The sequence below is a fragment of the Emys orbicularis genome, chromosome 2 (assembly GCF_028017835.1).
Source record: "Emys orbicularis isolate rEmyOrb1 chromosome 2, rEmyOrb1.hap1, whole genome shotgun sequence".
Classification (NCBI taxonomy): Eukaryota; Metazoa; Chordata; order Testudines; family Emydidae; genus Emys; species Emys orbicularis.
The window spans coordinates 36,338,398-36,361,415 of record NC_088684.1 but is presented as its reverse complement, the minus strand read 5'-3'; the positions used below and the strand labels follow the sequence as shown (position 1 = coordinate 36,361,415).

Below are 23,018 nucleotides of genomic sequence, written 5' to 3'. Positions count from 1 at the left end.
CACAGAAAACCCCTAACAAGGTAAATCCATCATCTTTCTAATTCTGTTACATTATGTATGATGCAAAATTTTTAAACTGATTATTAAAATTTGTTTCTCAGTAATTTGGTTTGTAGGAAATGAAGAGCAAACTTTTTGGTAAATCATAACTAGACTATGCAACTAGGCAACTAATTATTGTATTTGTAAATAGATGGCTATGGTCCAGGTTAAACCAAGTATTTCTTTTTATGTTTAGCTATGCAATACCATCTCACCTGTGTGAAAACTGTAAGCCTGTGTAGATAAATGTAGTGCCCACACTGTTATTTTTACATGGGGTACAAGCATAACTTTTTCAACACTTCCTGTAGTGTATGTAGTACAAAATAAGATGATAACCAATTAATTGAGCTGTATGATAGTGGTCTGAACACAGAACTGGGAGCTAGGGAGTGCTGAGAACAATTTCTGAATGTGATATAGATACCCTTTATACTGCAGCATTGGTGAATTGCATGGGATTTTTGAGTGTAGTCACTTTTTTAAATTTAATGGAAACTTACCTCAGCCTATTTTGTTTCTTCACAAAACTCTTGAACTGATTTAAAAACAAAATACAACTGTGGATTTTCCTTTCAGCGAAAAGTCCAAGTGAATGAGAGTCTCATCAGGCTTAGGCTCCACCCACTGAAATCATTGCCATCAAAGAAGGCCGGGGGGGGGGGGGGGATTATTCCTTCTCTACTTTGCTTTAAGTACTTATCCTCCAACTTTTCCAGCATGGTGTGGGGAAGGGAATCAAGTAAATTGACTGTTTGAGCAGAAGGAGGTCAGATTACAGCTGAGCTATTTGAATTTCTATGGTACTAGTGATGTCACTACCACACTGTAAACAAGATTTCCCCCGATTTGAAGATAAGGATGAGACACACAGCTAAATGTCATAGATCTGGGGGGTCGGGGGCGGGGAAAGGAAAGCTTTAAAAAACATGTTAGTGTGAATTAATAGCAAACATATGTAAAGGTTGTTAGGATTTTTTTCTTTACAGTTCATCTTTAATCTGTTTCAGCTTTCACATCTGAAAAATTGGGATAATATTTATGTAATGTGCCTCACATATATGTTTAAATATAATATTTATGAAGTACTTGGAAGTTGAAAAATACTATATATATTTTTATTAATTAAAAGGAGCAGAAATCAAGCTGCCTGTGCTCACTTTACAATCAAATGGTGACCTTTTCAAAAAATGTGTTAATTTTCAGAAAAATTACCACAAAGATTGCCTTTTTGACCTGATAGTTGGATGTTGCACATCAGAATTATTGACACATTGTCAAGGCCATATTAGCTTTGAATGTGCCAGTGTACTTCTGTAAACACAGCAGTATGATTTCCCTTAGTTCATCTAGTTGGGGGAGCAAAATGAAGGGTTTTTATAAGACACCTTAAAAGTAGTTAACGGCAAAGAATGGATTAGATGGAAGCTCATAATGATCAGTGGGAATTAGCTTGTAATCTAAAAATAACAACAGATATATAAGGTGGTGTTGTAGCCGTATTGGTCCCAGGATATTAGAGAGATAAGGTGAGATTCCACCCTGAGAGAGGTGAAGTCGCAAGGCTAGGCACCTGTGTGGGTTCACTGTGAGACCAGGAAGGGGTCAAAGTTTATGAATGGTAGGAGGGAAAACAGCTAAGTAAAGACTTCAAGAACGCTGGCTTTAGCAAATTCAAAGACTTGGTAGGAAAGATCCTCTGGGAAGCAAGTCTAAGGGAAAAAAGAGTTCAGGAGAGTTGACAATTTTTTTAGAGCGACATTATTAAGGGCATGAGAGCAAACTATGCCTATGAATAGGAAAGATAGGAAGTATGGTAAGAGGCCACCCTGGCTTAACCAAGAGATCCTCAATGACCTGAAACTCAGAAAAAAATCATACAAGAAATGGAAACTAGTTCAAATTACAAAGGATGAATATAAAAAAATAACACCATGCATGTAGGGATAAAATTTAAAAGGCCAAAGAACAAAATGAGATTAAACTAGTTAGGGATATAAAGGATAACAAGACAGCATTTTACAAATACATCGGAAGCAAGAGGAAGACCAGGGACAGGGTAGGCCCATTACTAATGAGGACGGAAAGACAGTAACAGAAAACACAGTGATGACCGAAGTTTTAAATGCCTTTTTTGTTTCATTTTCACCTAAAAAATTAGCATTGATCGGATGACTAACATAGAGAACATCAGTGTAAACGGGGTAGGATCTGAAGCTAAAATAGGGAAGGAACAAGTTAAGAATTTCTAAGACAAGTTAAATGTCTTCAAGTTGGCAGGGCTTGATGAAATACATCCCAGAATACTTAAGGAACTTGCTGAAGAGATCCCTAAGCATTAGCAGGTATCTTTGAGAACTCATGGAGGATGGGAGACATAACTGAGGACTGGAAAAGGACAAATATAGTACCTATCTTTAAAAGGTGGAATAAGGACAACCAAGGGAATTATGGACCAGTCAGCTTAATTTCAGTACCCGGAAAGATAATGGAGCAAATAATCAAACAATCAATTTGTAAGACCCTAGAAGAAAATAAGGTAATAAGTAAGAGTCAACATGGATTTGTCAAGAACAAATCATGTCAAGCCAACCTAATATCCTTCTTTGACAGTGTAACAAGCCTTGTGGATAGGGGAGAAGTGGTAGATATGGTATATCTTGACTTTAGTAAGGCTTTTGATACTGCCTCTCATAACCTTCTCATAAACTAGATAAATATAGCCTAGATGAACCTACTATAAAGTGGGTGCACAACTGGCTGGAAAACAACACTCAGAGAGTAGTTATCAATTGATCATAATCAAGCTGGAAGGGCATATTGAGTGGATCCCACAGGGATCAGTTCTGGGTCTGATTCTATTCAATATCTTCATAAATGATTTGGATAATGGCCTAGAGAGTATACTTGTAAAGTTTTCAGACTATATCAAGCTAGGAGGGATTGCAAGCGCTTTGAAAGACAGAATTAAAATTCAAAATGATCCTGACAAACTGGAGAAATGGTCTGAAATAAATAGGATGAAGTTCAATAAGGAAAAATAAAAAATACTGTAGTAGGAAAGGAATAATTATGAAACAGGAAATAACTGTGTAGGAAGGACTATTGCAGAAAAGGATGTGGGGATTAGAGTGGATCACAAACTAAGTATGGGTCAACAACATAATACTGTTGCAAAAAAAGCAAACATAATTCTGGGATGTATTAGCAGGAGTGGCATAAGTAATTCTTCCATGCTACTCAGCATTAATAAGGCCTCAGCTGGAGTATTGTGTCCAGTTATGGGTACCTCTCTTCAGTAAAGTTGTGGATAAATTGGAGAAACTCCAGAAGAGAGCAACAAAAATGATTAAAGGTCTAGAAAACATGGCCTACAAGGAAAGATTGGAAAAAAATGAATTTCTTTAGACTGGAGAAGAGAAGACTGAGTGGGGACAAAACAGTCTTCAGGTACGTAAAAGGTTGCTATACAGAGGAGGGTGATAAATTGTTCTTCTTTACCCCTGAGGACAGAACAAGAAGTAATGAGCTTAAATTTCAGAAAGGGAGATTTAGGTAAACTATTAGAAGAAACTTCCTAACTGTAAGAGTAGTTGAACACTAGAACAAATTACTGAGGCAGGTGTGAAATCTCATTGGCTTGAAATTTACACCAGGAAATATAGAAGCTCGTAAGATGGTTGTCATGCTGTAGAAGTGGTGTAAGTACTTACATTCTATTTTTAAAATGTTTAATTATTATGACATTAACATTTTTCTTTGTAACGTTTTTGGCTTCAGTGAATTATGAATCATCAATAAATACACAACATGGCATACTCTCATTAAGTTTCTTCAAAAAAATAAAAATAAGTAAACGAGGTTCAAGCATACTTGCAATCAGAAAAGAAGTCAGTGGAATGATTGTGTTTGAATCTGCAGACCACAGTACCTTCTTAATCCATTTAAAGTAACAGATATATTTATGCTATTGGAAGTATCAACAGAATTTTCTTACCTGTTGTTTGTCTTTGTTTACTTAGGAAAAGAAGCCCATCAGTATCAAGAGATCAGAACAGAAGATACGACCAAAGGGACGAGAGAGACGAATATTCACAGTATGCTACATCAGACAGTGCAATGCCAAGGTCACCATCAGATTATACAGATAGGCGATCACAGCGTGGGTCTCAGCTGTACGAAGAACCTGAACTTGGTGACTACAGAGATTCTAACAGAAGAAGTCGCAGACATTCCAAAGAGTATTCTGTAGAGGAAGATGAGGTGCAGAACAGAGAGGAATATGAGAGGCAGAGGCGAGAAGAGGAGTACCAGGCACGATACAGAAGTGATCCTAATTTGGCTCGTTATCCTGTCAAACCACAACCATATGAGGAACAAATGCGTATCCATGCTGAAGTATCCCGAGCACGCCATGAACGAAGACACAGTGATGTCTCGTTGGCAAACACTGAACTGGAGGAGTCCCGGATATCTATGCTGAGGATGGAACGACCGTCAAGGCAAAGATCTATATCTGAGCGCAGAGCTGCCATGGAAAACCAACGTTCATATTCTGTGGAAAGAACTCGAGAGGCTCAGGGACCAAGTCCCAATCGTCAGAGGACAACAAATCATAGCCCTCCAACACCTAGGAGGAGTCCAATTCCTCTCGATAGGCCAGACATGAGGCGCACTGATTCATTAAGGAAACAGCACCATTTGGATCCCAGTTCTGCTGTACGGAAAACTAAACGTGAAAAAATGGAAACCATGTTAAGGAATGATTCACTCAGCTCAGATCAATCTGAGTCAGTCAGGCCTCCACCACCAAAGCCACACAAAACAAAAAAGGGAGGTAAAATGCGTCAGGTTTCATTGAGCAGCTCAGAAGAAGAATTGGCTTCTACTCCAGAATATACGAGCTGTGATGATGTAGAGATTGAAAGTGAAAGTGTTAGTGAAAAAGGTAAGACTTATTTTTTTTTACTATTTCAATGTTCAATATGGGTCATTGTTTATTTCATTGTATTTTATCTTATTTAATATACTTGATTGAATCATGTGATCTATAGCTGTTCCCATGTGGTTTTCAGTTTCACATGGTGGGTTTTTTTTTTTTTTTGCTTTGTTTTTTATTTTGAAATATGTTTAATGATAAATTGCAGTAAGGGTAACATGGAGAAGAACATTAGAGTTAATAAATTCATTTGGATATGCTACTCATTTTTGACAGGGACTACTGTGCCTGTTGAAAACTTTCAATTAACTCTTTCAAGTATCTGGGTTGTGTTGTCACATAAGATTTTCTTGGTCAAATGACTGGATGAAATCACAAACCTATCAAAAGGCTACATTTTTAATGATGGTGGCTGAAACAGTAAAACATTTAGGACCAAATTCTTCCTTCAGTTACGCTTGTGAAAGCTGAGTGATATCAGTGTGGTTGCGTAGATGAAAGAAAGGGAAGAATATGACTCCTGTTTGTTAAATAAGTGAATCTATCTAGCTGAGAGGCGAGGAGGTGAAGGTTAGTGGTTGGTATGGATTGTGCTTCAGAGAAGACATACACACAAATTTTATGTTCCTGTAGCAGAAATGCTTATCCTACCTGTGTATCAGGAAGTCAATTTGTCTGTTTGTTAGGCACATGCAAAAATGACTCTATTTATCTAATGTTACAAAAATAACATTTCTTCCCCATTACAGACTAGAATGGTTTGAATATGCTGATGTAAAAAGCAGATGAAAAATCAGAATAGCAAAACTGGACTGGGAGTCTCAGTAGTGCTTACGTTTGCCAACTTTCTGATTGCAGAAAACTGCACACCCCTGCCCCATCCCTTTCCCAAGGCTCCATCCCTGCCCCTTCTCAAAGGCCCTGCCACATGCTCACTCCATCCCCCCTCCCTCCATCGCTCGCTCTCCCCCACCCTTGCTCACTCGCTCATTTTCACTGGGCTGGGGTAGGGGGTTGGGGTGCAGGAGAGGGTGAGGGCTCCGGCTGGGAGTGCAGGCTCCTGAATGGGGCTGGGGATGAAGGGTTAGGGGTTCAGAAGGGGGCTCCATGCTGGGGGATGGGGCCAATGGTTTTGGAGTGTGGGAGGGGGCTCCGGGCTGGGGCCGGGGGTTGGGGTGTGGGAGAGGTGAGGGCTCCAGATGGGGGTGTGGGCTCAGGGCTGGGGCTGAGGGGGATGGGGTACAGGAGGGGGATCTGGGCTGGGGCAGGGGGTTGAGGTACAGAGGGGTGAGGGCTCCAGCTGGGGGTGTGGGCTCAGGGCTGGGGCTGGGGATGAGGGGTTTGGAGTGCAGGAGGGGGCTCTGGGCTGGGGCCGAGGGGCTCAGAGTGTGGGAGGGGGCTCAGGGCTAGGGCAGGGGGTTGGGGTGTGGGAGAAGGTGTGGGGTGTGGGCTCTGGGAGGGATTTTGGGTGTGGGAGGGGGCTCAGGGCTGGGACAGGGGGTTGGGGTGTGTGAGTGGGTGCGGGCCCCGGGCGGCGCTTATCTCAGGAAGAGGAGTGATTTGTGTTGTTCAGGAGCAACATTTATGGAAAATTAAGGAGCAGTTTTGATATTTTAAAGGATCCAGCCCTCCGTCAGAAGTATGATGACCATAATGTGGAGTCTTGAGAATAGAGTTTATGAAGGAGTTTATGAAGGAAGAAAAAGGGAACCTGCAGGGCTCTTGGAGGAAAGACCTCAAAATAGACAAGTATTTTTAATTAAATATTTAGCTGGCTGTATGAAGAATTATATATACAGACCTACATTTTCAAAATTGTGTGAATATTTTTTCATGCACCCAACAGACACTTCATCCATACTGGATGCATGTGCAAAAGTTGTTAGGATACTAATGGTTGCAAAAATCTCTAGAGAGACGGTTAGATACATTGCACAAGATTTACACATGAACATCAGATGTTCCACACGCACGTCACACAGGCACTTTTGAATACTTAGGCCAGAATTCCTGTTATTAAGTTGCATATCCAACTTTTGGATCATAGTGCTAAATATTGTCCAGCATAAAATATTACCATTTTTCTTTCCACAGATTGTTATTTCTATCCCCACCAAAACTAACAGATGTTTTGTCTTTGGTAGAAAGAGGGTCTGATGATCCTCTCACTTACATTGGTGTAAACAGGAGGCACTGCACAGAAACCAATATAATACACAAATATAAAACTAGTGTAAGAGAAGAATCAAGCTAATATTTATATCACTTAACTTCATACATTTTCTGTGTTGGTATAAAGTATAATGGTTGTATTAACTTTGTAACTTACTTTTTATGAATATTATTTCAAAGAGTTGTAATTTTATCTTCACCTAACTGCTCATAAATATTTTGGGTTCTTTAATAGTAGTGTACAAAATATTAACTGCTAGGAATAGGAAACCACAACATTCATTCCGGTTTGCCTTTTATAGAGTAGCAACACCTAGCCAGTTTTGTGAGTTGAGATCAGGAAACTTATTGCTATTATTATTATTATCCAGAAGCTGAAAGCCCAATCGCACAGGTGTGGCAATTGGGCCAAGTAATCCCCCATCTGTGCAGTCTCCTTCATACAACCAATGCAATTGTTGCCTGCAAATTAGTTGTAGAGTAAGCAGGGCCGGCTCCAGGCACCAGCTTGTCAAGCAGGTGCTTGGGGGCGGCCGCTCCGGAGAGGGGCGGCAAATCCAGGTATTCGGCGGCAATTCGGCGGACGGTCCCTCACTCCGCCTCGGAGCGAAGGACCTCCTGCCGAATTGCCGCCGCAGATCGCGATCACGTCTTTTTTTTTTTTTTTTTTTTGGCTGCTTGGGGCAGCCAAAACCCTGGAGCCGGCCCTGAGAGTAAGGGTGGTGGTTGGTTGAGTTACCTTTGATGTCACAATAGTCTAGGACTCGGCATGATAGATGCATGCTTACTGAAGCTGTACACTGCACGGGTGTAATTTGTGAAGCCAAAAGGGCTGAGAACTTAAAAACTGGACAGTAACAGACCACAGAGCCCAGTGATGACTGAACTCGGTGATATTTTGAACAAAAAGATCTCTAAACCATGCTTGCAGCTTCACTCTGACTCAATAGACATTCTAGGCTTCAGAGTTGACACACAGAGTGACAATCATACAATCTTATGATACAAATAGCATTACAGATATTGAGACCTAAATCTTATCTCAGTTATGACAGTAAAGATCTGAATAACTCAGCTGAACTTACCCAATGAAGTCAATGACATTTATACATGTAGCCCCTCTGACAGATGTTGATGGCGGCAACCAGGGCTAGGTTACAGCGGGAAACAGAGAGTTCCATCCCTCTAAGTCTAGCTCTGGGGCTTACACAAATTCTGGTTCCAAGAATCAAATTATTCAGTTAGGTACAGTAGGATTTACATTTAAATTCCTAGAGTGAACGCATGACCCCCTTTAAATCAATAGCAACACTCCCATTGACTTCAGTGGAGTCAAGATTTCATCCCTAATGTTTATGACTTAATCTAGCAGGGAGATGACCAAATCTAGTGTCTAGAATGAAAATATTAATGAAATGTGCACTTAGTGTATCTTGGGAAATATGATATAATACTAGATAATACTAGAATTCTCTGGAATCAAAAGGTCTTGGCTATCAAAGAAACTTAATTCCTACAAAAATGCCATGAGAAAAAAAAATGTTTTATGAGTTGACCTTGAGTGAGTTAATTCACATACTGTATAGCACATACTACTTGAGTAATTATTTTCATGAACAGCAAGCATTCTCGTTGGACTTAAAGCCTTCACTCAGAATCCTATGCAAGCATCTGTCTCAGAGAATTCTCCATAAAAACCTAGCTAAAACCCAAGCACATGTATACATATCCCTTCTATTGCAATATTTTTAAAATAGCAAGTTTTCCAAATGTCTTGGCTGCTCAAACAAAATACGCTTGCTTTATGCTCTCTGAGGATCCCTCACACCAGGGGAATCCTCAACCATTCCATTAGGACGGATTTTACATCCCTTTGTTCAAGGATCATCAGACCTTAAGACAGAACATGTAAATGACTTGATTGAGGCCACAGAGGCAGGTGGTGTCAGAACTAGGATTAGAATGCAGTAGTACTTTCGTCTCAGAGTTGTATGGTTGGTCCACTGCACAAGGCCATCACTTGGGTTGCTGAGCTTTCCTGTCTTTTCACCCCAGGCACTATTTTGCAACTAAACAGAAGAACCTGCTCAGATGTCAGAATCTTGCTATGACAGAGCTGGCTGTAGCAGCCTCTTACATCTATGAATTGTTCCAGTGTCCTCTCAGAATTGAGTGATCTGTGGTTGAGAGTTTTTGCAGGCCCCAAACACCTGCCAGTGAATTCCATGAATAACTCGCAAACCTTAGGAAAAGTTGCACTGACAAACTTTCAGCTCTTTCAGTCATTTTACATTTTCAGGGCAGTCCTTGTATGGGAAGGGGCTAGAAACTGACTTTTTTATTTTTTTTTAGAAAATTAGCATTGCCATTTTAGGCCCAAAAGCAGTTATGACCTGCAGCCATAGGCCTGAAAGGCTGGCTCTGTGTGCATGTAACGGCTGCAGGATGAGTGCTTAAAGGAGTATTGAATGTCTTCGGTTTTCAGTATTGGGTTTAATCTCAGTCAATGGAGGGAAAGGAATATACAAATACAAAACATATTTTATGGAGCTTAATCTATGTTAATATTCTGGCAATAAAGTAAGTATAGTGTCTATGTATACTACTAGAGTATGTGTTAGATTTATCAATGTGCTTCACTTTCTAACTAGATGTCAAATTATATAAATAATGGTAAATTGTATGACTTAAACCAGGCATTGCATATGTGTGTCATCCCCCCCCCCCCCCCCGAGCTTTTAAACTTAAAGCTGATCAAACTTCATGGTATAAATTAAGGCGAGGACATCAGCCTTTCCTTTAGAATTCCATTCTACTTCCTTTTTCATAAAAGTAATTACAAAAATGGTAAAATAAGAACATTTAAAATCTTTCATGAACCAAGGTCTCTGCTGCGTTGTCTGGTATCTGTCTCTATAGTTACTATGATGGTCAAGGCTCCCCTGCTGGGTCTGGGCCACTCTCCCAACCTGGCTGCGGCCGTGCCTCAGCCTGCTCCCTAGATCAGTCCCCAGCCCCAGGTCTGGGGTGCCTTTGGGCTTGCTTCTCCCAGAAGATGCAGCACCACATATGCACTGTCTCTCTAAGCCTGCTCCTGCACAGCTGTTTGGTCCAGAGCAGGTAGGCTGAAACCAATCCTGGACCAGGGCTGAGGGTTTGGGGTATAGGAGGGGGCTCCGGGCTGGTACGGAGGAGTTCAGAGTGTGGAAGGGGGCTCAGGGCTGGGGCGAGGGGTTGGAGTGCGGGATGGGGGTGTGGGCTCCAGGAGGGAGTTTGGGTGCGGGAGAGAGTTCTGTCCTGGGGCAAGGGGTAGGAGTGGCGATGGGGTTGGGGTGTGGGGTCTGGGAGGGAGTTAGGGTGTGGTAGGCAGTTCCAAACTGGGGCAGGGGGTCATAACTGTAACCTAATTGTATAGAGGAAGGTTAGAGAATATGTGCAGGAAAAAGGTGGTAGTATTCTTCACCAGTGCGCCACTGCCTCTAGCCCCTATCTATCCATTACTGCCAGGTGGGATATGGCTAATTCAATTAGAGTAGGGTAGATTTGTGGGGAACACAAAGTTGCTGAATACAGTAACTTCTCTGTCAGGGCATTAGAGCTTTCAGTGCAATTTGCCTTTTAAGTTACTGTCAGCACAAGAAGCTGCAACTTCCACACTGTGGCTTTAACAAATCATAGAGTGAATATGGGAACTGGTCAGGTGCTGCCATTAATTGGGAGGACAGGTCAGGAGCAGTGGGATCCAACTGAGGACAGGGTCGGAGATTCATGAAGCCTTCACTCTCATTTTCTGCACATCTCAGGTCCGTGAAATTGCTAGGTCATGCCTGCCTTTTCAACACTGCTGTCAGTCCTGAGGGGATGATGTAGCAGACTGTCTGCTGTCAAAAGGCCATATCTGGAGGGCAGACTTCCCTTCTGTGCAGTTCTAAATGGGAACTTTAAATAGGAAATACATATGCCATTTCAGATAAAAAAGATTTAGAATATGTACAGCAGCAATATGTATTTGGAACCTAAATATTACACACATTTATATTTTCCCTAAATTACAGGAGCAAAAGCTATTAGCTAGTTAGATAAAAACAATTCCTCAGATGTCAGTGTTCTTATCAAATCATATGTGAGTTGTAAAAAAAAAAAAATCCTAAACCATTCAACTATTTTTTTAATTGCATGGTTTTACAACAAGGTGAATGCAGGGTAGCTGTAGCCATGTTAGACCCAGGATATAAGAGAGACAAGGTGGATGTCAGAGAGTTATAGATAGTAAGACCTCAGGGGATGATATTTTGTTCCTTGAATTTGTTCAGAAAGTAGATGTTGCTTTTAAGTTTTGCTTCCTTTTTTCACAACATGAAGAAATGAAGAACTCTGTGTGGCTAGAAAGCTTGTCTCTCTCACCAACAGAAGTTGGTCCAGTAAAAGATATTACCTCATCCACTTTCTCTCTCTCTAACAAGGTGAATGTTTAGGTGTGCTTTACGTTGGTTTTAAAAAGCAAGAAACCCAAAGAAAGCTCTCAAGATTACACCAATTTTTAGAGCCTAGTTACAAGCCCCTGAGAGACAATGTTCATAAAATTAAAAGTTGTCACAGTATTAACTGTGGCAAAGTGAACAATGAGACTCTCACTACTTCCCCAGTGTTCAGTCCTAGAAAGAATATACCAGTAGTACTATTTATTTGTAACATTTGTAAAAAAATAATATAGGACCTAATAGTAGCTTTTGGGACAAATTGACCATTCTGCTTGCATTCAGTGGAATGGGAACTTGCCACTATTGCTGCAGATATGATTCCCATAATCGTCCAAAGTGAGGAGCTCAGCATCTGTGCCTGGAAGGAGTTAGAGCTGGGCCAAGATATGGACAGTCTCTGCGACAGTCTCCATTCCAGCCTCGCTCGAAGTGATTCCCAGGCTAAGTTATGTTGACTATCTATGTCAGCATTAACTAAGTGGATTCCATCTTGCAATGTTAAAACCCTCAGGGGGTGGGGAGACACGTTCTTAGGGCAGTGACCACTCTCGGAAATTGGGCCATGCTGTTAAAGAGGCTTGAGGGGCTGGGAGTCATTGCAGTGGTACAGGGCTTCTGTGTATTTGGTGCTAACCTCTGTTAGATCCCCCGAGATTCACAGGGATCTAGGAAGATCTGTGGGTTCCATATGCCAAATACTTTGCCATTTGTTCAAGGAGGCATAGGGGTGGCTAACTTTCTAATCGCACAAAACCGAACACCCTAGCCCCACCCCCCACTCACTACATTCCCCCTCCCTTGGTGGCTCACTCTCCCCCACCCTCATTCACTTTCACTGGGCTGGGGCAGGGGATTGGGGTGTGGAGGGGGTGAGAGCTCTGGCTGGGAGTGTGGGCTGTGGGGTGGGGCTGGGGATGAGGAGTTTGAGGTGTAGGAGAGCGCTCCAGGCTGGGGGGTGAGGCCAATGGATTTGGAATGTGGGAGGGGGCTGCGGGTTGAGGCAGGGGATTGGGGTGTGGGAGGGGGTACAGGCTCTGGGTTGGGGATACAGGCTCTGGGATGGGTCTGGGGATGTGGGGGTTTTGGGGTATGGGGAGGGGCTCAGGGCTGGGGCAGGGGATTGGGGCATGGGCTTACCTTGCGTGGCTCCCAGTCAGCAGCGCAGCAGGCCTAAGGCAGGCTCCCTGCCAGTCCTGGCACCACGCTGCACCCCGGAAGTGGCCAGCAGGTCCAGCTCCTAGGCAGGCAGCCAGGAGGCTCTGCGCGGTGCTCTCGCCTGCAGGCACTGTCCCCCCTCCCCCCAGCTCCCTTTGGCTGCGGTTCCTGGCCAATGGGAGTGCGGAGCCAGTGCTCGGGGAGGGAGCTGCGTGCGGAGCCCTGTGGCTCCCCACCGTCTAGGAGCCGGACCTGCTGGACGCTTCCGGGGTGCAGCGCGGTGCCAGGACAGGTAGGGACTAGCCTGCCTTGGACCCGCAGCACCGCCAACCGCATAGGCGCCGACTTCCACTGTTCCTGGTTGGTGCTCGACCCCACGCCCCACCCCTGCCCCTAACCCCGCCCCTGCATCGCCCTCGCCCCACCCACATTCCACCCCTTCCCCAAAGTCCCAATCCCCGCCCCTTCCCACCCCCATTCCACCCCCTTTCCCCCAAGTCCCCCGCCCCTGCCCTGCCTCTTCTCCACCTCCTCACCTGAGCGCGCTGCATCCCCGCTCCCTCCCTTCCCTCCTGGAAAGTCCTAAGTGCCGCCAAACAGCTGTTTGGTGGAGGGAAGAGCTGGGAGGTAGGCGGAGGAGCGGGAATGCGGCACGCTCAAGGGGAGGGAGGAGGTGGGGTGGGGGGTGAGGGGAGCTTGGCTGACAGTGGGTGTAGAGCACCCACTAATTTCCCCCCATGGGTGCTCCAGCCCCGGAGCACCCACGGAGTCGGGGCCTATGGCCAATCAGACTTTTAACGGCCCGATCGGCAGTGCTGACTGGAGCCGCCAGGGTCCCTTATCACTACATAACCCCCTCTAGTGAAATAATGTAATGGGAACTCCATATATGAGAACTCACTCAGTTTCCTATCCCATACACATAGTGATCCCACAGAAGAGCAAGGTGGTCGTTAAGAAAGTGAGTATTCATCTGCTTCTTGCACTCTGTGATATGAATAGTTATCTTGTTAAAATGAGCAAGATAACACATTATTTTAATAAAATCATTTTATTAATTTTGATGTGCATAATAATTGTAAAAGAACACACAAACAGCCACATAATAGCAAAGCATGTACAAATACATCGTTAGTTATGTTTTGATGCATGAAAGCAAATAAAGGGTGTATTGTAGTTCCAAATATTCTATTTTGAATTAAAAAAATTCAGATAGTGAAATCTAACGAACATTTAAATGCTATAGTAACATTGCATATAAGCTCTAGTGTCGTAGTGTGTGAGGTGTTTTACAGCTGCCAGATGATGGGGATATAGAGAGTTGGAGTGGCAGTGGGGATAAGGGTCCTTCTATCCCTGTGGTAGTGGATCAGGGAAGACAGGTGGAAAGGAAGGGTGCCATTGGCAGAAGCCAGAATCAAGATTTTTAATCTCAATACCACCCATTTCACCTGCAGTCAGCTCCCGTAAAGTCAGGGAATTGGTTAACCAACAACCCAGTCTTAGGGTCATGCTGTTTAATGTAAGATTGTTGGCCAATAAAGTATCCACTATCCATAGTATACCGTAATTCAGAACAAGGGACCAGACCTTTCATAGGCTGGTCTGATTGTTGGTGCATCTGTTGCCAGTTATGACTCTGCTGTTTGCATCCAGCTGAAATGCAGGAGGTGCCCAATCCAATTTTGGATGGGATACAGTGTGTTTGTCATGTGTGCGTGTGTGTTCCAGGATGGGATTGAAATTTTGGCATACTAATCACTCTGCTCCACTAAATCCTAAGTGAGCTGATTGAGTTCATTACCATGGTGTCATTGAAGGGACAGAGCTAGGGTTGCCAACTTTCTAATTGCAGAACACTGAACACCTTGCCCCGCCTCTGCCCTGCCTTTCCCCGAGGCCCCACCCCATCCCTTTTCCGAAGCCCCGCTCCCACTCACTGTGTCCCCGTCCCTCTGTCACTCACTCTTCCCCACCCTCGCTGACTTGCTCATTTTCACTGGGCTGGGGCAGGTGGTTGGGGTGCGGGAGGGTGTGAGGGCTCTGGCTGGGGTTATGGGCTCTGGCGTGGGGCCGGGGATGAGGGGTTTGAAGTGCAGGAGGAGGCTCTGGGCTGGGGCAGGAGGTTGGGGTGTGAGAGGGGATACAGGTTCTGGGTTGGGGGTGCGAGCTCTGAGGTGGGGCCAGAAATGAGGGGTTTAGGGTGTGGGAGGGGGCTCAGAGCTGGGGCAAGGGGTGAGGGCTCTGGCTGGGGGTGGGGCTAGGGATGTGGGGTTTGGGTGTAGGAGGGGGCTCCAGGCTGGGGCCGAAGGGTTTGGAATGTGGGAGGGGTCTCAGGGCTGGGACAGGGGGTTGGGGTGCTGGAGGAGGTTCGGGGTGCGGTTCCTGGCCAATGGGAGCTGTGGAGCCAGCGCTGCAGATGGTGTCTGCAGGCGGGGGCAGCACACTGAGCTCCCATGGCTGCCCCTCCACCTAGGAGCTGGAAGGACATGCTGGCTGCTTCCCAGGAGCCACGCAGAGCTGGGCATGGAGCCAGGCCTGTCCCACTGCTGAGAACCGGATTTTTAGTAGCATGGTCAGCTGTGCTGACCGGAACTGCCAGGGTCCCTTTTCGACCAGGGGTTCTGGTCGAAAACTGTACGCCTGGCAACCCTAGATTGAGGCTGATAGTGCTTAATGACTTCAACAGCCACATGGATGAGGAATCCTTAGAATTGGCTAAGGATTTCATGGCCACCATCATGATGACCATGAGCTATCTTACTTCGGTACTGGCTCAACTCACGTAGCTGGCTATGCTTTGGATCTAGTGTTTGGGATGTGATAGGACTGGAAGTGAGACAATTAAAAACGAGGACTTTGACATGGACTGACTATTATCTCTTGCATCTTTAGGTTGGGGTACACTTCTTAGGTTGGGGTGAGGTACCTGTTGCAATGGTCCATGTCTTTTTTTGTTTGAAATTGTTACCTCAGGGCATAATGGAGGCTGCATCTATTTGCATAGGTTGCTGTGGGGGTGTCACAGAGGTGAGGTTTGTGTTTTATAGTTTGTAGGGGGTTGACTGCTGTTTAATTTAATTTTTGTTTTTAAACTGTATGGAGGTCTCATAGAGCTCTGGATACGTGCCCTTTTTATTATTGTAGAAATCCAAATAAAAAAAATGCAGACAAGTATACTTCTGTGCTATGAAGTCTCTATATTGTTACATCATACTATTTTGAAAACATTTTAATTATTAAAAGAAAATTGGTTGAAGTCTACAGAACACAGGTGGTTGTGTGTATGTTTGGGGGGGGGGGGGGTGCATGCACATGGGGAAAAACCCAGGACTCAGTTCTTTTCCTAGCTTTGCCAGTGAATTGCACTGTGACCTTGGACAAGTCACTTAACCTACTAGTGCCTCACTGTGCCCATTTCCAAAATTTGACTAACAGTACTTACCTCACTAAAGGTTATGAGGTGAATTGCATTACATTGGTGTCAATGGGGTTCTGTGGATATGCAAAGGTGCACAAATGCACAGAACTGACTGCAGAATTAGGGCCAGGGCCAGCTCCAGGTACCAGTGAAGGAAGCAGGTGCTTGGGGCGGCCAACGGAAAGGGGCAGCACATCCGCGTCTTCGGCAGCAATTCGGCGGCGGGTCCCTCAGTCCCTCTCGGAGCGAAGGACCCGCCGCCGACTTGCCGCCGAAGAATGAAGCAGCGCAGTAGAGCTGCTGCCGAAGTGCCACCGATCGCAGCTTTATCTTTTTTTTTTTCCCCCCACTTCGCCGCTTGGGACGGCAAAAAAGCTGGAGCTGGCCCTGATTAGGGCCTAATTTTCTATTGCAGTTATCTACATTTGCAAAATTAAAACAAATCAACTTGTGAAGTGCAGGCAATATTTAGTTTTCAGTAGACTAATATCCACTTGGAAACAATTTATTTTTGTAATTTTAAAACTGATAGTTTTGCTCATTGCTTGAGGAGAAAAAAGATGACTTTATATTGCTGAGTGCTACTACAAGAGCAGGGAATGTTTTCCTTGTTTGAACAGTGGGAAGCAAAAATGGAATATTATTTCTCGGTGGCAATATACTTGCCAATGATCTCACTTCAAAATTTTAAGTGACAATGGGCCTGATTTTGATAGCACTTATGCCAGATAAATCTTATGCTGTGTAGCACCAGCTTCAAAGGAGTTATTCTTTATTTACACTGATTTAAATTAGATTCAGAATCAGGCCTACTGTTTCAGTTCTTTGCGACAAGGTTAACATCCATGTAACAGCTATGAATTGCAACAGAAGGGAAAATTGCAAGACAGTGTCTTGAGCACCTGTAGTTTTGAAAATTTTATAGCGTCCCAAGTGCCTCAGTAGGGGGACATTTAAGTGCTAAAGATATTAATTATGAAGGAATGTGAGGCAGTATAATTGTTTTACCCATCCAAAGCCCTCAGAAATCTTGCAGGTATATTTTCATTTTAATTAACTAATTTAAAAGAGGCTGACTAACAATTAATTTCAATTTTTGCTTAATCTTGCAATGATCCAAAATGCAGAGTGCTTTGCATCTGCGAAGGGACGCTCCTTTGCATGCTGTGTACCCTGACACTGCAGTACATGAAAATATGGTGTAGTGGTTAAAATCTAGGACTGGAAGTGTGGAGATCTGGATTCTATTTCTGTCTTTGCCACAGATTATTTGTATGACCTTGGGGAAATCTCTTAACCATGACTCAGTTTCAACTACTGTAAAGTAATAAAATAATATTTTCCCAGAGTGTTGAGTATCCAGCAGTCAATGGGAGCTGCAAGATGTTCAGTAATTTTGAAAATCAGGCCATGCATTTTAGGTGTCTTAATATGGCACCTATTTATGAAAATCTTGTCCTATATTGTAATCAGCAGTAGTATTTTCTTCAGAAGAAAACAAAATGTACATGTTTTGAAGTTTTGTTTTTCTTTTACAAATTTGTTTTCAACTGAGAGAAATACTCAGTAATTTCTTGTGCTTCTTGATTTCAGTTTTATGTTTTTTTTGGGGGGGGGGGGTTGGTGGGTTTTTTGTGGGAGGATAATATATTTCATATGATCAATACACTTTTTTTCTCCACTCTGGTTCAGTATTTTCATTTGATAGAAAAACTCCAATTTTGGAGGGTAAAGTACAAGAGTCTTGCAGTAATTGCAATGTTTTTTTCAATAAAAGGGAAAAAATATTACATAAAGGAATTACCAAATCTGTGTGGATAAAATTGAGATGTTGCAGTTTGTCAAACTGGTAGTTAGCAGTTATGTTGTAAACTTCCATGGAGAAATATATTTTGACATGTATTAGACACCAACTACATCAGAACAGACGTTTCCCCTGAGTGTGAAATTTTAAATGTGATATGCTAACATTTTCCTGATATACTACTGAACTAATCCTATTTGTCACGGAAAGGTTAAGGGTAGGGTAGTGTACTGTTGCAGAGAGCAAATGAAGACACCTTCAAGAATGAGAGGAATCTGTTTGGTATTACATTGTCTTTTTGTTTAACTTCTTTTGTGTTTTTGTTTGCTTAAATGGTGTCTTCATATGAGATTTTATGATGGAATAAGATATAAATCCAGTCATCATCTCAGTTGCAGCGCTCTTCTCAAATCGATTTGAAATTGAAAAGGTGAATGCACTTGACAGCTATAATTTGTTTTATTTCTGGAAGTGTTTGTGATAGAATTTATCAGCTTCTGATGTAAAATGGTCATATTACAGTAAATCCAGAAGTATGGAGTATAAAGTGCAGGTGCTGTGTTTGTCATAAAAATTAGGTGATTATGTTTGGCCATTGTATTTGAAGCTATCACAAGATTAAAGAGAGAGGATAAAAGAAATTGTTTGAGGTCCCTAAAGAGAGATTTGCATTACTTGCATAGCAGTGTGCTTCCACTTAGTATTACTTATTCAGATCTTGGCACTGTTCCGTATTTCATTTTCCTCTACAGAATTTGTGTTTGCTCTCTCTTGTTGCTCTCCTTCTTAGTCCCATTATAAAGACATTTAGTTCAGGCAATAATGTGACTGGTGCAACTTCAAGGATTGTACATTTTAAGAGAATATTAAGAAAATACTTTACACACTTCAGATTAACCTGATGAATTGTCATGTGTGCTGGAATCTGCTGTTATATTGGTAATCAGTTATTCTATCAAATGTATCTGACTCCATCGCTTTACATTTTGTATTTAATAGTTCATTGCCAAGTACATGGTGAGCACCACTTGCCAGCACAGAGATTTACAGGTTATTCTAGAGCACATTGTGGCGCAGTTCCTGGATTACCTTTTTAATCTGGTGTCAATGGAAAACTTCATCCAACAACCTGTATTAATGCAGTGTTCTGTGTGTGAAGATGCAGTGACTGACTGTTGTAGATTTATAAAGATATATGAAATTAGTGGGTATGTGGGTATGAAAATAACTTGAATTCCACATTGAAACTTTGTCCAGACTGGAGTTGCATAGTGATTCTTAATGAACATTTATAGTTCAATAATATTTATAAGGAAAAAGTCATTAAAAATAGCTCCACTGGCACATTAAATGCCGTAATGAACATTTAGATTATGATTCTCTTTGAGGGTTTTAGTTATATAATCTGTTTACTTGGAAACGAGACTATGTGGACATCAGTTATATAATATGAATTAGAGTCAAACTGCAGTTTCATCACAATGCTCCATGACTATTTTCTACTGCATGTTCCTTGACCATATTTATGTACATCAGGGTGTTTCTATAACAACAAGGAAGGCCCCTTTACATCCAACTCTCTAAAAGTAATTGTGTGGCATTGGGCCATCTATGTGTGTTGACCAGATGATAGATGATACACTAGCAATAACAGAAATGCTTTGATGCTACAGATTCCAGGAGTTCTAGAATTACTTGGGATTTTAGCATTTCAGTACATTTAGGGGCAAATTTTCAAATGTTCTCAACATGTTGAATGCTAAACCTTTTTGAAAATCTGGACCTTGGGGCTTTACCCTGCCAGTCTGACATACTTGAAAAAAGCAAACTACAGCAAGATGTATAATTTAATTTTTCAAACAAATATATTGTTGAATTGTGAGAGTTGAAATTTGTTTCTTGAATGTTTATGACTTAAGATATACAACTAAATCTCAGACTGATGAACTAAATCTATATTAATAGGATATAAAACCACACTCCTTACAGTATGGAAAGCATATTTCGAGATTCTGAAAAGTGCTTATTTTTGGATAATTATCTAATCAGTTGCCTCAGATCAAATATGCCTATTTGCATAGAACCAAAGTTGGTCAATAATAAAGATCCTCACAAATTTATTCACAATAACTAATGCTGAATAAAACAGATCTTCTGTGGAGGCTTCTCTTTTGCTATTGCAGCAGATACAATAATCCTTCTCTCTAATTTCTGCTACCTTTCCTTAAGGGCTACACAGCATTTTACTGACGTGGTGGTCCTGCTTTGCAGTTATAAACAGCCTTCAAAACTTTTTTGTAAAAGTTTTTATGATGTAGGTAAATGTTATCAATTTTACAGAGGAACAAAGTGAGGCATAGAGAAGCTAAAGGGAGACCATCAGCATAAAAATAAAACTTCTGTCTGAAAATATTTTACAACCTATTGTTGCAAGAATAATCTAAGATTACTATACCTAAATGCGATTAGAGAAAAAGAATATTTTTCTCTGTTTTTCCATTTGTTTACTTTGTGCACTTTATAGATAGTCAGTTTCAGTTTCCCTTTATAATTAGCCAGGTTTTTTTCCTGTTATTTGTGTGGGTCTTTAACACAGCAACAGAGAAGTGAAACACATTTTATAAACAAGAATTTTGCTTGTAAATCCACCAAAATTGTCGGGAAATCAAGCCAGGTGGAGTGCCTGAAACGGCTTTTTAACTCCTTTTTTTTTTCTTTTCTTTTTTAAATGACTAGATGTCAATTTGATGGTGTCCTTTTTAAATGACTTGCCAGAGGAGGCAGAGCAAGTAATAGAACCCATCAGGATCTATTCAGAGTTCTCTGCGCTAACTAGTAGATAATGCTACTGTAGTCCACACACCTCCTGGGTGTGGTGCTCTGTCCCAGAGTGTGGCACTGAGCCCACTTAGAGAGAGATTAATGAGTCTGCTCTACAACATTAGCTAAAAGCTCATGCAGTAGAGGCTCATGAATTTAGCTTCAGAGGTCCCAGGTTCAAGCCCGCCCGCCAACGACCAGTGTCTGTTGGTGTTACGCTACCACTTACAAGCAGTATGGGCAAAAATATAAATTTACAAAGACAATGGAGCCACAGGTCTCGGAGTGGATGTGTGGAAGATTATTGCCACTCTGAAACAATGTTTTTGTAAAATCAAAATAAATAACAACTGAAAGAAGCATCTTTTGGCCCATGGCATAAGGAGAATGATGAGCCTTCCATAAGCTGTGTGTTTGAGCAAATCTGAACACATTAGGACAAACTGCAACTTTCAGTAACCTCACTGGTGGTGAAATTGGAAACACTGGATATAGAATTAATAAAGCAAAATGGTTGGCATGGAGTGAATCAAACTAATTCTGAGGATTTTTTCACTCCTAACCTCGGTAACTCTCATAAAACAAAATTTTTGTTAAGAACTGTACGACTGTTCCTTGAGAACTAGGTCTGCTACTGAAATGAAACTACCAGGAAATAATCTTTTGATATAATTGCTTTTACAGAATACTTCTTTCCTAATTTATTGGATATAAATGTTAGGGGCGGTCTACTCGGGATAAATGGCTCATGGAAGCCCAGTTACATTTTTGTTCAAATATCTTGAAGAAGTTAAAGCAAACTTTACACTGTAGAAGCAAACTGTGGAAACTGCAGAAAAGGACCTAGGGGTTACAGTGGACGAGAAGCTGGATATGAGTCAACAGTGTGCCCTTGTTGCCAAGAAGGCTAACGGCATTTTGGGCTGTATAAGTAGGGGCATTGCCAGCAGATCGAGGGACGTGATCATTCCCCTCTATTCGACATTGGTGAGGCCTCATCTGGAGTACTGTGTCCAGTTTTGGGCCCCACACTACAAGAAGGATGTGGAAAAATTGGAAAGAGTCCAGCAGAGGGCTACAAAAATGATTAGGGGGCTGGAGCACATGACTTATGAGGAGAGGCTGAGGGAACTGGGATTGTTTAGTCTGCAGAAGAGAAGAATGAGGGGGGATTTGATAGCTGCTTTCAACTACCTGAAAGGAGGTTCCAAAGAGGATGGATCTAGACTGTTCTCAGTGGTACCAGATGACAGAACAAGGAGTAAAGGTCTCATGTTGCAGTGGGGGAGGTTTAGATTGGATATTAGGAAAAACGTTTTCACTAGGAGGGTGGTGAAGCACTGGAATGGGTTACCTAGGGAGGTGGTGGAATCTCCTTCCTTAGAGGTTTTTAAGGTCAGGCTTGACAAAGCCCTGGCTGGGATGATTTAGTTGGGCAGGAGGTTGGACTAGATGACCTCCTGAGGTCCCTTCCAACCCTGATATTCTATGATTCTATGACCCAATTCTCCATCCTCTTGCCTTCTGCATAGTCCTTCACACTTGTGCAATGTGAGTGTGAAATGCCACCGGCCTGATATGGTAGTGTTTTACATTCACTTTGCACAGGTATAAATCACTGAATTAGCTGCATGGCTGTGGTGAATCAAGCGTGATTGCTTCTGTTTATTCACAGTTATAAAAATAAAAGTACTTTGAAATAATATGTTAGTTACTACTTATAGGTAAACACAATTGTCAACAGTATTTTTTGCTCATGTTAAAAAATTGTTTGGAACCATTTCTTTGAAATGCTCTAGCACCCTCATGCTTTGGAGCAGGGACTTGAAATTTAGCAGGGGGTGGCCTTTGGGTCAGTTTTTCTTTCCTGGTGAAAATCCACCCAAATTTTGCCAAAATATAAACTTTCTTCCATTTTAGAGACTTCTTCAATTTTAGCTGCTAAAATCTCTGAAGATTGCATCCTCACTGATCATTCCCCAGCCTCTCACAACTCCGATGTGTGACTGCACTGCACATTTGCCATCACCACAGAGCAACTGAGCATGCTCTAGCACAACGCTACAGGGGCTCCCAAGGACTTCCTTTGTAATTGATGCTCCCAGCTTCTCTGGGCCATTATAGATCTGAGCACTGAAATTGAGATCAGGGAGCCTATCTGTCTTGTGCTCTCTATGGCCTTCT

General features: G+C 42.4%; 1 protein-coding gene across 39 annotated transcripts in view; it reads left to right on the top strand.

The window, feature by feature from the left end:
- The window catches only part of RIMS2 (regulating synaptic membrane exocytosis 2), a 765,985-nt gene that overhangs the window by 360,153 nt on the left and 382,814 nt on the right, over positions 1 to 23,018 (top strand). For all 39 annotated transcript variants that reach the window (XM_065398069.1, XM_065398065.1, XM_065398088.1 and 36 more), the window contains one exon: positions 4,065 to 4,990. In XM_065398069.1, coding sequence (XP_065254141.1) covers positions 4,065 to 4,990 — 926 coding nt within the window. The remainder of the gene's footprint in view (positions 1 to 4,064; positions 4,991 to 23,018) is intronic.